The 19,190-nt window shown below is 53.9% G+C and overlaps 1 protein-coding gene across 2 annotated transcripts in view; it reads right to left on the reverse strand.

Moving 5' to 3' along the window:
* TOM1 (target of myb1 membrane trafficking protein) overlaps positions 1 to 15,392 on the reverse strand; it is a 39,350-nt gene extending 23,958 nt beyond the window's left edge. For both annotated transcript variants that reach the window (XM_029953783.1, XM_029953784.1), the window contains exon 1: positions 15,144 to 15,392. In XM_029953783.1, the coding sequence (XP_029809643.1) occupies positions 15,144 to 15,195 (52 nt within the window). In that variant the 5' untranslated portion in view covers positions 15,196 to 15,392. The remainder of the gene's footprint in view (positions 1 to 15,143) is intronic.
* Positions 15,393 to 19,190: the final 3,798 nt, after the last annotated feature.

Genomic DNA, 19,190 nt, shown 5'->3' on the forward strand with positions numbered 1-19,190 from the left:
TCAGAGAGCTGAGGGGCGGGCTCATTCATCCCACAGTGAAGTCCCAAGTGTGGCTTCTCTGCGTCACGAGCCCCACCCTTGGGGCCTCATACACTTACTAGAGAGAGCTGGGCCGAGGGGGCCAGGCTCCACTTTGGAGGCTCTGGGGGTTTGTGGCTAATTAAAAACACGTGGAACCTTCCAGAAACTGCACCTCAGCAACTCTCAGCCACACGGGCCAGAGGATTAGTCCTCCCCGGCGTCTGGCCACAGAGCTCTGCCAACTCGAGCCCTGGGCCCTCTATCCTACCTGACCCCTTGTCACCTTGCCATCCGCCTCTGCCTGGCCAGCCACTGCGCCGGCCCCTCCTACCTGGCTCCTCCCCCTGCGTGCCCCTTGCTGCCTCAGAGTGAACCTTCTGAAACTTGGAAGACTGTGTCCATCCTGTGCCCGAAGGCTGCCCAGCCCTCAGCCTGGCCCACGTGTCCCTCCTCAGCCACAAGCCTCTCGAGTCACAGTCCCTGAAATGTCACACGTCGCGAGCTGTCCATGCAAAGCACGCGGTGGAACCCCCCACTCCGCTGAGGTGTGTGTCATGTCACTGCCCTCATCTAAGTGACCGGCAGGTCACACAGTGGTCTCTAGGGGCCAGGGAGCTCCGCCTCCCCAGAAGCTACCCCTCCTCCCTCCTCCCAATCCCTGGCTCCATCAGCAGGCCTGTCAGTGCCTGCCCAGCTAGGCCTCCCAGGGACCCCTGAAAATGAGGGGCGCCTCTCTTCTCCTGGGGGAGGGGCATCATGGTCTTAGAAGGGATTAGGGTCATCTTGGAATGTAAAGGGACTGCAGGGCACTGAGAGGCCGGGGAGGGGGGGCATGGCAGGGCAGGGAATCAGGAGGTGCGGGGGCCGGAGCACAGGTCTGAGGCCCCCCCCCCCCCCCGCCGCCCCGAGCACAGCGGCAGCTCCCCAGGCCCAAGGCCAGCAGTGGGCCGAGCCGTGCGGACCATGGAGTTTTCTGGAAAGCTGGGGTTTCAGCCTCAACGGGGAGAGGAGGAGGAGGAGGAGGAAGGGGAGAGGCACAAGGTCCAGGCGGGCAAGCTCGGCGGGAAGGTGTGTCCAGGGCAGGACGGGCCCAGCCTGTGGCCTCGCGGCCACCTCCCTGTGGGCCTGGGAGCAGCCTGCCGGACCAGGGAGTTCTCACACGTCCTCCGCGAGACTTTCCAGGCGGTAGGCGTACCCCATCCAAGGCAGAAATGTAAGCCCACGGGAACCCGGGGAGATCTGTTTTGTTTTTGGTTCTGACCACAGAAATGGCTCGGCTTGCTGTTTCAGGAAGGGGGATCCAGGCCCTGGCAGTGGCTACCACTTCCCGAGCGACAGTCGGCTTTAAAGGTTCGGAGCTGCTCTGCTCCTGCCCCGGCTCCTGAGGACCCAGGCCCCGTGAGCCTCCCCGGCTGCCAGCCCCAGGCGGCTATGGCTGTGGACCCCGTGTGCCTGTCCTTTCTCTCTCCCCACCCCGTCACGCCTGGTGCCGACGCCACCTTCCCAGAAGGCTCCAGAAAGTCGGCCTGGAGGGATGGCAGCCACAGTCAGGCTGGGCAGGGCTTTGGAGGCGACGCGTCCAGCCTCATGTCCTACCGTGGGGACGGCAGGCCCTCAGTCTGCTTTCTCCTCTGGGAAACCGAGAGGAGACTGCCAGCCTCCCAGGCCCCGAGACTTCGCAGCCACACAAGGCGCGCACGACATAAGTAAGAGCAGGAACGGGTCACTGCTGCGCACCATGACTGTGCCCTGGGCCAAGAGCGGGCAGGAGTGGCCACCAAGCCAGCCCCTCGGGGAGCGGCCGAGAGCCCGCTGCTCACCACCTGGCACGCTGTGTCTGTGAGCTCCTGCTGCTCAGCACCTCTCCGCAGTGTCCTGGCTGCATTGTCAGCTCTCATTCAGGCCCTGTCACTGCCCCCAAGCCTGGACCGTCACCTCTACCCGAGTCTCTTCAGACACAAATCCGACCAGTACTTTCTTTTGTCTAAAAATTATCCAGGATCCTCCCCCCTCCCCCAACTGCCTGAGGGTCAAAATCCTGAGTCTTCAGGGGCCAAGAGGGACACCTGGGACTGACCTCGGCCAAGATTGGCTGCACTCCCCCCGCCCCCGGGGCCTTGTTCTTGCATGTCCCCAGGCTTCTGCCTGGCATGCCTTTCTTACATTCGGCCGGCACCTGGGTCACAGATGACGATGACAACCATCGCCACCAGCACGCTCACTGGACACTTAGCAAGCACCAATCACGGGACTTGGCCCTTCTCACCACAATCCTTAAGACAGAGGATGAATAAACTGAGGAGCACAGAGAGGTCAGTGACTTGCCCACAGTCACACAGCTTACATGCTGCAGAGCAGACATTCAAACAGAGAGGTCTGTTTACCAAATCCACACCCTTAACCACGACCCACGACCTTATGTGCTTCTTGGACATACTCAGTGAGCGTGGTCATCCGGGTGCTGGGGAGATTCTGGGGAGCAAAGCCAGCCAGGTCCTGCCTTCAGCAACTCAGCGCTTAGGAACTCAGCAGTCCAGTGGGAGGCGTGATCGCCCGCACAAAGGGGAGAGGGGCGTGCCACGAGAGACAGGGCACTGAGATGGGGCAGGGTGTGAGATCTGGATGTGCCGGTGCACAGGCGGAGATGGACCAGCTGATCCCTGCCCCGGTGACATTTACCAACTGCATGGCCTGTGTGTCACTGTGACCTGCACTGTCATTCTGCACGGTGACAGTAACATCATGAAGAACAGTAACAAAACGCCTGGCACTCACTGAGCCCGGTGCAACCTGCTCGGGTCACCTCCTCTCGGGTCGTCTCTCCACAGTCCGTCCCGTGCGCACGGGCAGCTGAGCTCCAGCTCCCGGAAGTGGGGGGGCAGGGACGCAAGCTGGGCTGCTCCAAACCCACAGTGCCTCTCACGCTGCTTGGCTCTTCAAGGAGCCTGTAGGGTGGACCCAGAGCTCTTGGGGAGCTACCTTTACCCACACCCCCTCGCCAGAGCCTACTCTCTGGTGGGACAGAGAGGAGAGGCTTGTTGACTGCTTGTCCCAGGCCAACGGCCTCCCGACCGCCGCTCCGGTTCAAGGCTGAGCCCCTGTCCCACCTGCCCCGGCATCACACGCTGTGTTTCTCTGATTGTGAGCTCCCCTCCCCCTTCCCTCTCTTTGACCCCCTCTGATACTGGGGTGGCTCTTACAAATGATGACCTTGCCAGGGCTCCACTGGCACTTTTTTCTTCTCACACTCCACAGTGTCTCAGATCCAACGAGGTGCAGCTTGGGAGCAGGGGGAATGGTCCTCAGGGCCAGTGATGCCCGGCAGACCTGTTCCGCCCCAGGCCAGGGCCCAGGCCCAGGGGGGAAGGGTGCCACCGGAGTCAGCGGACCGTGATAAAGACAACAGTGACACAGCGTGTCAGCTCCGAGGGGCCCCCAGAGGCCCTCTTTTGGGGCCCTCACCCCAGCAAGGGCGTGACAACCGTGTTCCTCTTACACCACCTGTACTGACCGCTGTGTCTCCACCGGAAACATCACCCACCAAGTCATTCAGAGGAATCAGAGATCCTGGTGGGCACTTCCTTTCAGTCTTTACTCTCACTTTAAAACACACATCTGTATATATTTTTCAAGCATATGATGGCACTGTGGCTACAGTTTGACTGTTTGCTTTTAAGTAAGAATCCTATTTCTTGCCCGTTGGAGATATATTGAAATATTTATGAGTGATGTAGTAGGATGCTTGGAATTTGCTGTAAGTAATACCGGCCCTTTGTTCGCCTCCTGGCTCCCTCCCTCCCTGCCCTCTGCCTCCACCCCCGGCCTTGTGCCCATTACCCCCCTCCTCTAATTGCTTTCTGTCCACCTTCTCCCCGCCCATCTGCCTCGCATCCGCCCCTCTGCCCTCCACAACATTAGCTACTGTGTGTCCAGCCCTTCGGCAGGTGCTCAAGAGGCAAAGACAAAGAAGAGAATCCCTGCCTGTCAGGAGGTCCTAAAGTCAGGGATGGCAGGTGGACAGATATTTTCAGAGCAGAGTGGCATGGCTGAGGCCAGTTCAGGGTGCTGGGAGAGCCAGGAGACGGGGTGGTGGGGAGCAGGGCGGGGGAGCACCTGCAGAGGGAACAGGGAAAGTGTCAGCCAGGTGTCTGAGCTGAGCACAGAGCACAGAGGGCTGGGCTGGGCAGGTGGAAAAGGGAGGTTCTTGGGAGAGGAACAGCATTTGCAGAATGAGTGCATCAATGAGTCGTCCGTTGAGGATGTTGGGAAAGAAGAGAGGGGAGGGGCTTCAGGGTGACTCCCGGGCACTGGGGAGAAGGTCCCAGGGGCAGTGAGGCAGCTGGAGGGGAGAGGCAAGGCTGCTGGGGCAGAGGGAGCTCCGCCAGTGGCTGGGATGGGCCATCCTCAAAGCTGGCACTGGCCTGTGCCAGGGCCCACCCGGCAGCCATTCCTCCCTTCCCTGCCCAGAGTGGCAAGCCCACTCCCTGCTCGAGCACCTGCTCCCGAAATGGGCTAGTGGCCCTGTTTTGGTTCCCGGGGAGAAGGGGGGTGTCTGCTGGGCAGTGGTGGGGGGAGGCGTCCCTTCTGGGACACAGAGGCACAGCGCAGCTCCTCCCCTCCTCTCTTCTGGGAACGTGGTGCCTGCGCTGCTTGGGCCCAGGTGACAAGCTCAGAACAAAAAGCCTGGGTGTTTAGAGACATTTGTTGGGGTGCCTGGGTGGTTCCATCGCTTAAGTGTTTGACTTCGGCTTGGGTCACAATCTCGCGGTTCGTGTGTTCGAGCCCCGTGTCGGGCTCTGTGCTGACAGCTCAGAGCCTGGAGCCTGCTTTGGATTCTGTGTCTCCCTCTCTCTCTGCCCCTCCCCTGCTTGCACTCTCTCTCTCTCAAAAATAGAATAAACATTAAAAAAAAAAGACATTGTTGATCAAACCTATCCTGCAACTTCGGATCACACAGGGCTGTGGGACCAGAGATACCGGGCTCCCTGGGGCTCAGGGTGGAGACACCTGGCCTTCTGCCTGTGCCCCTGGGGGTCCGCTCCTTCAGGCCTCGCTGCTGTGAGCTCGCCCTCTCCCTCCAGGAATGTGCTCCTGCCTTCCTGCCTGCCCGAAATTTTGCTCCCAACCCACAGATCAAAGTCAGGTCACTGCATGGAGCCTGCCCAGACCCCCCCCCCCCCCCCCCCAACCGAGGGCCTGCTCTTTCCCTCCCTGGGCCGACAGCATTTCACACGGGCCACACCTACAAGTTCTGCTTGGCAGGGCGGTGAAAATAACTCTACAGAACTGACTTCTTTGTTTCTGTTGGTCTCTCCTGTTAGGTTAGGCTGTGAGCTCCGGGGTGGAGATTCCATGGCTCCGGAATTCAGTACATCAGATGGGACCTGGCCCCGATAAACCTGTGGTGCGTGTTTGCTGAATGACTAACTGAATGAAGGGTGAGGTCATACCTACCAGGACCATAAACTTCTGTAACACTTTAATTAAAAAATTTTTTTTAATGTTTATTTGTTTTGAGAGAGAAGGAGAGACAGAAGGTGAGCAGGGGAGGGGCAGGGTGAGGGAGACACAGAATCCAAAGCAGGCTCCAGGCTCTGAGCTGTCAGCACAGAGCCCGAAGCGGGGCTCGAACCCACGAACCTTGAGATCACGACCTGAGTCGAAGCCAGACGCTGAACCGACTGAGCCGCCCAGGCGCCCCTTGAACACTTTATTGGACATGAAACCCTCCTATCCTTCGTCCTCTGCTGATCCCTTAGGAGCTGGTGCGCTCCTAAGTAGTTATCTTCCTCCACTTGGCAGTCCTTTGAATATTTTTAGAAAGCACCATGTCCCCACCTTAATCTGCCCTCCCCACCAACCCTCAGTTCCTGCGGCCACTCTGGACACGGTCTCCAGAGACTCTGCCGTGCTGACTGACCCCCTGGGGGTGTGGGCCAGCTGGGCACTCCTTCTGGAAAAGCAGTCTGGGAAGCCACTCACCCACCACGCTGGAGTTCATGCGATCTGCGACCACATAAGACCCTCTCGGAGTGACTCCTGCGGAATTTGTCCTTGTCAAAGGCACTCACTCTCAACTGGCCACAGAACTTCACTTTTCTGGTCTCCCCTGCAGCCAGAAGTGGCCGTGTGATCCAGTTCTGGCCAGAGGCACAGGTGGACTGTCAGGCGGCTTTGGAAGGTTCTCCTGTCCCTCCCGCCCACCCCATCCCCTGCCACCCTCTGCACCAAGAGAGGCAGGGCAGTGGTGACACCTCCACCTGCACTTCCTGCCACGTGGGGACACGCTCGAGGTGCGGTGGGGAACTGTGGGAAGAACCATTACGGACAAAATTGTTCCAGATGGATCTGGATCTGGATATTTTTCCCTCAGGAGGAAACCCAGCACGCTCCTTTCAACTCTAAGCAGGAGCAATGAGGTGAAAACATTAGGAACGTGGGATCTGGACACAGACGAATCCCACATCAAGTCTTGACTTTGAGCACTCACTAGCTGTGAGTCCCTGAATAGATAAATTCTTTACAAAAAAAAAAAAAAAGGTTTTTTTGGAGGGGGGGGCGCCTGGGTGGCTCAGCTGCTTCAGTGTCCGACTTCGGCTCAGGTCATGATCTCATGGTTCGTGAGTTCAAGCCCCGCGTCAGGCTCTGTGTTGACCTTGAGAAGCCTGCTTGGGATTCTCTCTCCCACCCCCTCTTTGCCCCTCCCCGACTCACGGGCACACTTCAGCTCTCTGTCTCTCAAAATAAATAAATACAACTATTTCTTTCCTCCTATCTATCTATCTATCTATCTATCTATCTATCTATCTATCTAAGTAAACTCTACCCATAATGTGAGGCATGAACTCACAACCCCAAGATAAAGAGTTGCATGCTCTATCGACTGAGCCAGGCAGGCGCCCCCATCCTGAATGAATTCTTTCAACTCTCTGTGCCTCAGTTTCTCTCCTGCAGAATGGGGATAAAGATGACAGTCGTCTTCCAGGATTGTGTGAGGAGGAAATGAGAGAATGCATTTCAACTGCTTTTATCTTACCCAGCACACAGCGACGCAAAACCCAACGTTATGGGCTGCAAAAACAGCAGCCCCCAAATTAATGTTTGAACATTTCAAGCACTCCACAAAATAGATTGTTTAAAGTCCATACACACAGAAGCCATTTTTTCCTCCAGCCGGTAAGCGTCCTGAGGCCTGTGTTCCAAAGGAACAAGTCTCTGACGACCCAGCATGGAAAGTTCCACCAGTTTCCTGAGTTGTTGAGCCACCCTTCCACCAAACTCTGGCTGCCTCTCCCCTGTCATTCTGTAACCACAGACCACAAGAGGAACTCTAAAATACTTCATGGAGGGCATTACTTTTGCAACCCACAATTTTAAAGTTGATGTAACTAACTATAGTACCTAACTGAAGAAAGTTTCAGTTCCATGAAGGAGGGTTTGGTAAAACAGCCCAGGGAGGAGGGAGCAAGGTTGTGAGAGCAGAGCAGAGGCTTGACGTGACTGCCCAAGGTGCCTGTGACATTCTTTCCTCTCCTGCTTGTGAGTAGAGAAGGGGCTGCTGATACCGCTCCCCCCCTCCCTCGGTCCGTCTCTTTCTCTCTCTCTCTCTCTCTCTCTCTCTCTCTCTCTCTCATGTCTATCTGTTGAGAGAAATATATTTTATTGGATTGGCTCATGTGAATGTGGGGGCTTGGCAAGTCCGACACCCACCCACAGGGCGGGCCAGGAGGCAGGAGACCTAGGGAGCAGATTCGGCTCAGGTCCAAAGTCTGTCTCTGGCGGGATTGCCTCGTCCGGGAGGCCAGTCTTCTACTAAAACTGTAACTTAATTAGACGAGGCCCACCCACATATGGAGAGTCATTTGTTCTATGCAAAGTCTGCCAATCTCATTTAAAAAATACCTACAGGAACATCCAGAATAATGGTTTTTAAAAAATAATGTTTTTTAAAGGTTTACTTATTTTTGAGAGAGAGAGAGTACAAGCAGGGGGAGGCTCAGAGAGGAGGGGACAGACGATCCAAAGCAGGCTCTGCACTGTCAGCACAGAGCCCAACATGGGGCTCAAACGCACAAACTGCAAGATCACGACCTGAGCTGAAGTCAGACGCTCAACTGACTGAGCCGCGCGAGCGCCGCTAGAATGATGTTTGCCCAGGTGTCTGGATGCCACGGCCCCGTCAGGTTGATACGTACAGTTAACCATCTGGGGTTTTTACTGCCTCTGTGCAAACAAGTTCCAGTCAAACAGAGGACTCCTCTGTTCTTAAATTCTGCTGGGCTTTAGCCTCACACACCCTGGCGGGCTCTGTTCTCTCCCCCTCTCCCCCCTGCCCCTGGCCTTCCCCTTCCCTCCTCTACCTTGTCTACCTTCTTCCCGTCAGGAGCAAAGCCCACCCATGTCCTCTCTATGGCTCTTACACAGTGGCTTGGCACTCCACAGCACTTTTCAGTGGTCTTTCCCATGTTCATGGAGGCAGGCATCCCTCAGAGACTCCGTCACTTGCCCGGGGGACACAGGAAGTGCCAGGAAGGGGCAGAGCTGGCACCTGAACCCAGATCTTCTGATGCAGGGTCCAAGCTCTGACCTATCCTGCTGTTACCAGAGTCACCAGAAGGTGCGACGCAGGGTCACAGCAGGTGGGTTCATGGACAAACTTAAAGACATATTTAGAGATGCACATTTACTTTAATGAAGTAGAGAAAAACAAACGTGAATTACTTCATGATTTCATAAATAAAATTATGCAGGACGAGGTCATATTAAAAACAGTGAGCCCATAAAAGGAAAACCCTATGAAAGCAAAAGGAGCTGGTGGCGGCAGCACAGGGCAGATCTAAATCATAAAGGGGAGGGAAGTCTGAAGAATGTGAGCCTTGACAGAGACCTCCTTGGTAAGGATGTAAAGAGTTAACTTGTCCCGATTCCCTGTTTTCTATGGGGTGACAGCCCCAAGCTAATTAGAAGACACTGAGGGTTTTGTGTGTGTGTGTGTGTGTGTGTGTGTGTGTGTTTCTTCTTCTAAAACCAGAAGAGCGGAAATCCGGCACTTTACTCTTATTTCTTTGAGCTCAGTGAGGGAACAAAACCTATTCACCAGTTCTATCTGTAGGGTCAGGCAAAGGCTTTCATTGCCAGGGACGAATCGGATCTCCCCCACAGCCTGCAACCTGACCTGTCTGACAATGTGGCTCTCACCAGCCGGTGGCTGCTCATTGCCCAGTGACGCCGAGACACAGAGGCTGCACTGGAGCCAGAGCCCTGGGTGGGTGCTTGGCTCTGTCACTACCTCAGACCATGCCCCAGCAACAATGATGACACTGGTAAAAAAAAAAAAAAAAAAAAAAAAATCACAGTGGCGAGCGGCCAAGGATGCTTACTCTCTGGCAGGCGGTGGGGTGAGGGCTTCCCAACATAGGAACCTCTCCACACGGCCAAACAGCAGCCCTGACTGAGATGTGCGATTGATGTTCTTATTGTACAGATGCGAAACTGAAGAACAGAGAGGTTATGTAACTTGCTCCAGGTAACAAAGCCGGTGGAGGCTGAACCACGACTCAGACCATCTATCTGGTGCAATTCCAGAGCTCAACCTGGATTCCTTCCTACATGTGCCACGGCCGTTGGACATGAAGCCCTTTCTACACGTCACTCCCTGCTACCTTCAAGACAGAGACTTGAGCCTCAACCTGGCTCTAGCACCGAATCAGGGAACCAGAGGTTCAAGGCAGGAGGGTTCCCCACGGCACACTGGGGGACGTAGTAGGGATTCTGCCTCAGGGGGCCCATGGCTGGTGCATCCTTACGCATCTGAAACGTGGGGTTCCCTAAAATCCCACCCTGAAGAAGCTGCCTTCCATCATTCTGCAGAGGTCAGCAAACTATGAACCCACGTGCCTGTTCAGTCTGCTTTTGTCCGACCCACAAGCTAAGAATGGTTTTCACATTTTCAAAGGGTTGAATACAAATCCAAAGAAGAACACTATCTCATGACGTGACAATTACATGAAATTTACATGTTGGTGCCCATACATCAAGTCTGATTGGAACACGACCGGGTCCATTCACCCGCACAGGCTCTATGCTGCTTTTATGCTGTAATGGCAGAGCTGAGCTGTTGTCATGGCAGGCTTAGGCCCACCAAAGTGGAAATATGAACTTTCTGGCCCCTTCCAGAAAGTCTGCAAATCCTGCCCTAGTCCACCCCGGCGGCCAGTGTGGGGATCCTCCTTATAGCCTCCCTCCGCTGCAGCCTCTGCCTTCAGCCCTGGTCCAGCGGTGGGGAGCAGGGGACACCTGTGCAACGTGCCAGGGTGGCGCGTGTTGACACTGAGCGTGGCTCCGCTGACCCCGCTGTCCGCCCTCTGGGCCCGGGGAGCTGATCCACCACTCTCTCAAGGCCGTCCATCAGCTCTTTCTTCCCTTTTGTATCCGGCCTTCCCTGCAGTGCTCTGGGAAGCAGAGGGAGGACGGCGGCATGTCACAGACAGGCCGCGAGCAGGGGAGAGGGAACGAGACGTAGTGAGGCACAGGGCCCAGGTCTCCCGCGTCCAGGCTTGCTGTTCCCTAGACGGCATCACTCGGTGGCCAGGCTGGTTTCCAGCTCCTCCCTCCCGGAATGGCACTCCAGAGGGCCTCAAGGGTCTTCTCTAACTAACACTTGGGAGTCTCTCCTCTGTGATTCCTTCCTGTGGCTCTCCTGGCTTGGCCTCCGTGGCCAAGGCAGCTTGGCCTGCCTTCTGCCCCTCTCCCGCTCACTGCGGGGATCGGCCGTAGGCTCTGAGCTCTCCTGCCATATCCAGTTACCGGCACCCCTGCCCCGACTACGGGGGGCTGGTCCTCAGGGACTGCCCGTATTCACAGCGTCTGTTGTCTGCAGCTTGCTTTCTGAGCAGCCGGGTCTCTGACTCTGTGCGCCAGGGGTAAGGTGACAGTCCGAAATGGACAATGGGCTTCTTGGGTTGCCTTCTGACGTCTGTCTATAAAACAACCCAAAAGATCTGTCCACAGAGGATTCTGGAAAGGGTTTTGAAATCCTTGCTAGGAGAGGGCCGTGTCAACACCACCCAGTACTGAGTATCTGAGATCCTTTCAGCCACAGCTGCTGCCCCTGGGAAGCTTCTTACGGAAAGCCAAGGCCGAAGGACCTGTACATCCTAACCATCCAGGCTAATCTGTGGGTAGAGCAGTTAACTGTGGATCCTGGAGGGGTGGACGGTGTAAATTCCAAATAAACACTGATCGGCCAGATACAGTGTGGTGAGGGGTGGGGGAGGACGTGAGCTCTCGGCCAGAGGAACCTGGGTCTAGGTCTCCACCCCGATTAGCTGTGAAACCTGGGGAAACGAGACGCCCCCTCTCACTTACTTTTGGTTAAAACTGGAAAGAGCAAAACCTGGTAGGGTCACTGTGAATATTAATAACTAGGATACCAGCATGGTCCCTGACACATGACACTCACCAAATGTCACTTTCCTTTTCTCCTGTCTTCCCTCCTACAATGGGGCAGGGGCCATGCCAGGTGCAGAGGGTCCTGACAAGTGACGTACAGTCCCTGCTCTCAGGAGGCTGAGCCTAGCTGGGAGACGCACATGCACAGCTTCTAACGGAACGGGACAGGGGTCTATCGGTGTGCGAGGGTGGAAATAACAAGAACAATGAGGAGCACTGATGTTTCTGGTGGTTCCTGCACACACGGCTCCTGGGGAGTGTCCTGCTCCTGTCTCACAGCCACCCAGGCAGGTGGATGCTGCTGTAGCTACCATCCCAACCAGGAGGAACTGGAGGCTCCGAGCCCAGAGGCAGAGCGTGAAGAAGCCCGAAGAGCAAGGCTGATGCAAGAGCACAAAAGCGATGGCTGGATCTGCAGGGCTCAGGGAGGGCTTCAGGGAGGAGGTGACAAAGGCTGTGCTCCACAGGATAAAGGCTGGAGCAGGCATGCCAGGCCAAGGGGGCAGAGAGCACAAGGGTGTGTGGGTGGAGGACAACTGGGTGAGCTGAATGGCCTCAGATGGGCCCCCCTGGAGCTTACTGTGCTCAAGGACCCCAATTCTGCAGGGCTTCCCTCGCAGCAAGGGGGGTGGAGTCAGCAGCTCTGACATTATTTGACTCCTGCAGTTTCCAGAAATACTAGGTTGTCGGGAGGCGCCGAGTTTTGGCTGCCTCAGGCAAGGATATATCGCTCTCCAGGGAGCAACCAAAAAACAAGATCTGCATCTGGAGGCTGGAGAGTGTCATTTCCTGGTCCAGATTTTGGCGACGGTCATGCTGGGCCAGACGTAGAATGGCCAAGGTGCACAAAAGATCAAACCGCATTCGGGTGTGCAGCGTTCAGCTTCCCCTCCCCAGCATTTGCAGACGCTAGTCTGCGCGCTTCCCTTTGATGCTGTGTCTGGAGTTTGGAGTTAGTTTTCGGTTCTTCCCCTTTCTCTAATATTCATTTAACTCTGTTACCTGGCAACCGACCCGGGTCAGTTCCCCGCCCCAAAATCCTATATAAGAGGAATTATTTTCTTAATGAGAGAGAGGCTTGATTGGAAACCGTGTGCTGTCTTCACTCTCTCTGTGCCCCCTTTCCTGCCCTTTCTCTCCCTCCCTCAGGAAAAGAACCCACGAGGTTTCTCCGCCCTGCTGGTCTGGGCGGAGGAGACAGGTGCCGCTGAACGCAGGGGATGAGCGCCGGGACCTGGCCTCCGCTAAGACAATTGGCGCCTCAACGCGAGGCTTTGGCTAAGACACTAGGTCATCGATGATCACAGCCAATCAGAAGTACTTCCATCACTTTATCTAAAAGAAACCTATGGAAGACTAAAGGTGTTTGCTCAAATGGTAGCTATTTTTCATTTCATTCTACTTCTAGAGCCTCCTCAGCTTTGCTTCAAGCTTCTCTGGTTCTGGGGAGCTCATCACGGCTTCACTACCAATTCACTGGGGGCCTGGGTGAGTCCGTCTCCGCCTTCTCTCTGGCCTCTGTCTCCTTCTGTGTAAAATGAAGGGGCCGAGCTAGAATGGAGCTTTTCGAAATGTGGTTTCCAATCCAATGGCATCAGCATCACCTGGGAATTTGTTAGAAATGCAAATCTTAGGGCTCACCCCACACCTACAGAGTCAGAGACTCTGGGATGGGGCCCAGCCATCTGTCTTTTTCCTTTTTTTTAAATGTTTGTTTATTTTTGAGTGGGTGAGGGGCAGAGAGAGATGGAGACAGAATCTGAAGCAGGCTCCAGGCTCCAAGCTGTCAGCACAGAGCCTGACACGGGGCTTGAACTCACACACCGTGAGATCATGACCAAAGCCGAAGTCGGATGCTTAACCGACTGAGACCCCCAAGCGCCCCAGCCACCTGTCTTTCACAAGACTTCCAGGGAATCCTGAAGAGAAGCCTGAGTTAGAAGATGCCTAGGGTAAAGACCTTTCCAGTAGCCAGGTTTGGTCCGGGCTCTAAGATACTATGATTTCATAGTATTCTCTTCGGACAGAGTATTTCTTGCCACAGGCTGGGAACCGTACGGATAAGAAGACAACCTGCTTTCACTGACCCGCTAAAAGCCAGAGCCCAGGTGAGTGTTTCTAGAAGGCTTTAGGAAAATGTGGCCAACGTTGAAGGTCAGATTTTTTTTTTTAGGTAGGAAGCCTCAAACTTGGCGTGTGATTAAAGTGGTGGTATCTGTTGTTGGAGAAATAAAGATGAGAGGAGAGCTTTTCTGGCTCCAAAACAATGACTCACCAGGAGGTGTGCGCCGCAGGGGCGGGGAGGCTGTTCCTGGGAGGACAGCTTCCTCTCTGGGGTCCAGGAGCTTTCTGGTATGTAAATGAATCCCAGCCTGCCAGCCTCCTCTTGGAGAAATTTGATTACAAAACCTGGGAAGAGCCACACGCGGCCATGGTGCCCATTATACTGCCAGGGCTGGGTTGACTTAAGTGAGGCTTGGCTTCCAGGACAGTAAGAAGAGAAAGAATGTCTAAAACATCCCATTTCCCCCAGGCTAGGCTTAACGCTAAAGACCATCAAGAGGATGAAGGAAGAAGTTCACAGGACTGGCAGGTTTCCTGATGCGAGAAGGCACATCCAGACTGTCCCTGGAGAAGAGCTAGCTGTTTGGGCCAGAGTCTGGGGTTCCTCCCTGTATTGGGAACAAGAAGCACCTATGGGACCACCTATTTCCAGGGATTCCCGATCCTTGCTTGGTGTATCTCATTAACAATGATGACAAATATTACCACCTTCTTTTATATAGCAGTGACCATATGCTAGGCACGGTTCTAAGTACTTTACAATTATTAACGAGTTCAACTTTTACAACAACCCCACGGAAGCACCATTAATATACCCCTAAGTACAGGTGAGGAAACAGGCGGCAACGTCACGGAGCTAGGAAGTCAGTCTGCCGTCAACAGGGCGCAGGAGAGTCAGGAGACCTGGGCTGAGTAAGCCTGTGCCTCCGGCTAGGGTGCCCGACCCAGCCGAGGACTGAGAAATGGGGGAGGCGGAATCAGGCGGTTCCTGAGATCACTTCCAGCTCGGGGAGTCCGCGACCGTGTGGTCGCCTTGCTGCTGGTCTCCCGAGTTTGCCAGCGTCTGGCCGGGCCCCGGGCGCAGCAGGGCTGCCTGGCCGCGTCCCCGCCAAGTTGCTCGCCCAGACGCCAAGCCCCAGTCTCCTGGTCGTGGGAGAATGGACTTCTAACCCTTCTCCGGTATCCGTGTCCGGAGAGTCCGGAGAGCCAGGAAGGAGACGGCAAGAGTCCAGGCTGCGCGACCCGGGCTGGGGGAGCGACGAGGGAGACAGGCGAGGGGCCCAAGGACTCCTCCACCCCCAAAACTTTCTCCCTGGATTCGGGACCCCAGCAGCCGCACATTGGCTGAGCCTCGGCTCCCCCCCAGACCCGCCCTTTCCTTGTCGCTATTGGCTGCCGTAGGCATCCATCACAAAGCCGAGGCTTCCTAATGGACTACGGCTTTTGTCAATCAAGGCGGGCGGGAGCTGGGCGGGGACAGGTCCGGGAGCGACACACCAGCCTCGTTCCCCTTCCAGCGTCCCTCCGGAGGGTGACTTGGGACCTGGAGGCGCCCGAGGGGACCGAGGCCGGGCGCAGAGCCCTGCGGCGGAGCTCCGGGGACTCACCGATGCGCTGTCCCACCGGAGAGCTGAACGGGTTCCCCAGGAGAAAGTCCATCGCCGTGGCTGCCGCACCACCAACCGGGGGAATCAGCTGACAGCAACCGCCAGCGCCGCCGACTCGTCACGTGACGCGCCAGAAGGACCGCGAGGAGGCGCCCGTGGAGGCGGGGCGTAGGGAGTAGAGCTCGGACACAGGCCCCGCCCCTGACGTGGAGAGTCTGGCGCCCCGAGGCGGAGGGCGTTGACCTCCCTGCACCTCTCCTGGCGCCTGCGGACGTCACGCACGACGTAGGGCTGCGGCGAATGATGAGAGTGTGTGTGGCCCCTGTAGGCCACGCCCTTAATGCCTTTTAAGGCTGTGACGTAACGCTCTACACTTGTTAAACGACATCTTAGAGCAGGGAAATGACTTGGGTAAGGTTACATTGCAAGCTCGAACCAGTTCTCACTCTAGTGTCTTCGCTCTTGGGACCTATGACTACGCCCCCGTCGCTGGGGTTGACAGCATCTCTGGCCTGCTGTCTCCCGGCCCTGACCGAGCTCTTCCTATCTGATGGCGAGACCTCCCTGCTGCAAGATGCACCTTGCTTGCAGCCGGCATTCGCTTACCTCGAATTGGAGGCCAGCACCAGAGAAGGGCTTGCGGTCCTTTGACACAGAACCGACTCCATGAATTTTAGCGAGGTACGGGCTAGAGCCCAGAGTGGCAGAATGCATCCAGGTGGAGTCACAAGTGGGCCCTGGGACCCATTTCTGCCATTAATTTATTGTACAACTCAAACAGCGAGCCTTCATTTTTGCTGGATGCTGGAATTAGATCAAGGACTGTATACACTTTGTTTTAGATCACAGGCTGTTTTGAGAATTTGAAGAAAACCACAAGCCTTTCTGAAGCAAAAGACAGATACGATTTAAGTTCAGGGAGTTTCTGCGGTCCCTGAAGTATAGCAGTGGACGCCAAGTTAAAAATTTTTAAGAATTTCAAAGGCCTTTCTAGTTCTAGGATTCTCTTTTTCAACCTTCCTGTGTACCATGTTTTAGATATTGCGCCTACACATTAGATCAGATCTGATCTATTGGTTATGTTTTTTCTTTTCATCACATACACTTCAAAAGATACAATAACCACAGCTTTGGTGGTTTGGACTACTGCAGGGTGCTCTAGTATTTAATTGATTGCCGTGTTTGTGATTTTTAAATTGGGAAAGCTACTAAGTTGCACGGATTTGGAATGATTGAAGACCTAAATTAGGACCTGATTACTTCCCTTATGTTAATCTGTTTCTACAGACACAGTGGCTGACATCTTTATAATATAAAAAACTGACGGAAGTCATGTGCCCCTGTGCTTTGAAGTGTTTTAATAACGCTCAGGAGACCTATTCACAAATACCCTTTCCCTCTACTCTGTGAGGGCTGGGATCCTATGTCACCACTCTGCTCACCACTGTTGTCTAGCACAGTGACTTGATATATTAAAATTTAAGCCAGGGGCACCTGGGTGGCTCAGTCGGTTAAGGGTCCGACTTCAGCTCAGGTCATGATCTTGCAGTTCATGGGTTCGAGCCCGCATCAGGTTCCGTGCTGACAGTTCAGAGCCTGGAGCCTGTTTCAGATTCACTGTCTCCCTCTCTCTCTGCCCCTCTCCCACTCATGCTCAGTCTCAAAAATAAATAAACTATAAAAGAAATTTTAAAAAATTAAACCAATGTACCTTAAGTCAGACAGCTTCCAAGTTTTTCATCATTTGAGCATATTGCTTGGTTGTATACACGGTATTTAGCATTTTTGGATTCAGCCTTTAGCATGCCCATGTTGGGTGGTGATTTCCCTGAAGTTTTTGCCTCCTTGCACCACTCTGGTTTAAAGTGGTTGTGGGCAGAAGATCTTGGCTTTATTGACAGGAACGCAACAGCCATAAGTTGCATCCTTCACGGTGAAAACGCTGAAACACCCTCCATACTCCCAAACGGGGAGTGGAATCACATCAACTTCATGCAAACAGAATACTATATAGACCTTAAATTAGAAGTGTAAGTATGTGGATTTGTTGACGCAACAGATACTAATGTAAATGGCAAACATTTAGTACAAAACTGATTAAAACTGTTTTAAAAGTGTTTGCTGGGGCACCTGGGTGGCTCAGTTGGTTGTCTTCCTCCTGCTCAGGTCATGATCTCATGGTCTGTGAGTTTGAGCCCCATATGCGCTGACAGCTCAGAGCCTGGAGCCTGCTTTGGATTCTGTGTCTCCCTCTCTCAAAGATAAACATTAAAATTAAGTGTTTGCTAAAACAAACAAACCCAAAAATGTTTGCTAAGGGGCCCCTGGCTGGCTCAGTCAGTTAGAGAGTGTGACTCTTGTTCACTGGGTCCTGAATTCAAGCTCCATGTTGGGCATAGAGCTTATTAAAATAAAAAAAAGTGTTTGTTAGCAAGGAACAAATTCATTTAGTAAATAATCTGTTTTAAGTTTTTAAATGTTTTAGTAATATTGGTATCAAATGCCTGCTTGTGGGTAAAAATGGTTAAGTTCCCTAACGCTGACATACTGCATAAATGTGATCTATTACATCCTTCAAGTACTCTTGTTACTTTTATTTTTTAAATTAAGTTTATTTATTTATTTTGTGAGAGAGCGCATGAGAGAGGGAGTGTGCAGGGCAGAGAGAGAGGGAGAGAATCCCAAGGCTCTGCACCATCAGCATAGAGCCTGCGGCAGGGCTCGAACTCATGAACCACAAGATCATGACCTGAGCTGAAATCACGGAGTGGACACTTAAACGGACTGGGCCACGCAGGCTCCCCTCAAGCACTTTTAGATAAAAGTCAAGATCCTCTGCCTCTAAGGTTGGAAGACAGAAGTGTGATAAGAAAGGTGAGGCCTGCATAGTAAAGGCCAGCAGGACAAGAGGACATTTTGAACAACGAAAAAGTTCCAGGTAGTTTTTCTACAACGCATTAGCTCAGGACTGTAGATAATAGAGGGTTCGGAGGAATTCCATACATGACCCGATTCCGCAAGCGGCTCGGGGCAGGAGAGAGCCTAGGCCCCGCGTGAGCTGTACCCGCGGGCCGCTTGTGGCTTTGTCCTTTGCTGGCCGTATGACCTCAGGAAAAGTACGTGTCGGCCTTGGTCTCGTGGGACGGGGATAACACTCGTAAGGCCTGCGGGAGGACTCGGTGTGAGAAAACCTGCAAATCACTCCTTAACAGGCATCCAGCAGCATGGGCCTCTTGCTTGCTGCCTCTTCGTAACAGGTCAGTCTGCCCAGTGACCGCATATTTCACTATTCAGAACTAGTAACGCCTTATGTTTGCATTGAGATTTTTTACCTTGAGAGGTCAAAGGTCCCTATATTAAATGGTCACAGTATGACTAAACATTCACATCAGGCTGGCTGGCCACGCGGGCTGGGAGGCGGGAATTGACCTTACTGCTATTTTACTGGTAGGACTTGGGACTAAGTGACCTATCTGACATCATTCATCAGGTCAGGACAGGCCTGAAACAGCAATGCCACAGTTAGGCACATGACTTACACGTGACCCTTAATACACGACTGATATTTTCTTGAGTTAGACCAACCCTGTAGTGTAGGCACGCTTTTATTTACCATTGAAGAGGGCTTCCTTCTCTTATCCGAGCCTCTGGTTTTTAGTTTGCAAGGGAGAGAACACGAGAGACTCTACAATGTCAAAGTTAACAGAGAGAGCAAGAGGTCAGTTAGAAAAATGGCCAGGAGGGGCACCTGGGTGGCTCAGTTGGTTGAACATTCGACTTCGGCTCAGGTCATGATCTTACGGTTGGTGGGTTCGAGCCCCGCATCGGGCTCTGTGCTGACAGCTCAGAGCCCAGAGCCTGTCTTCGGATTCTGTGTCTCCCTCTCTCTGACCCTCCCCTGCTCATGCTCTCTCTCTCTCTCAAAAATAAATAAAACAAAAAAAAAAAGAAAAAAAAGAAAAATGGCTAAGATCTGAAAGTGGCCTCTATTCCAGAGATTCTTCATTAAAAAAAAAATCATGGTATGACAGAGGTGAGAAGCGACAG

This window comes from Suricata suricatta, chromosome 10, assembly GCF_006229205.1.
Source record: "Suricata suricatta isolate VVHF042 chromosome 10, meerkat_22Aug2017_6uvM2_HiC, whole genome shotgun sequence".
Classification (NCBI taxonomy): domain Eukaryota; kingdom Metazoa; phylum Chordata; class Mammalia; order Carnivora; family Herpestidae; genus Suricata; species Suricata suricatta.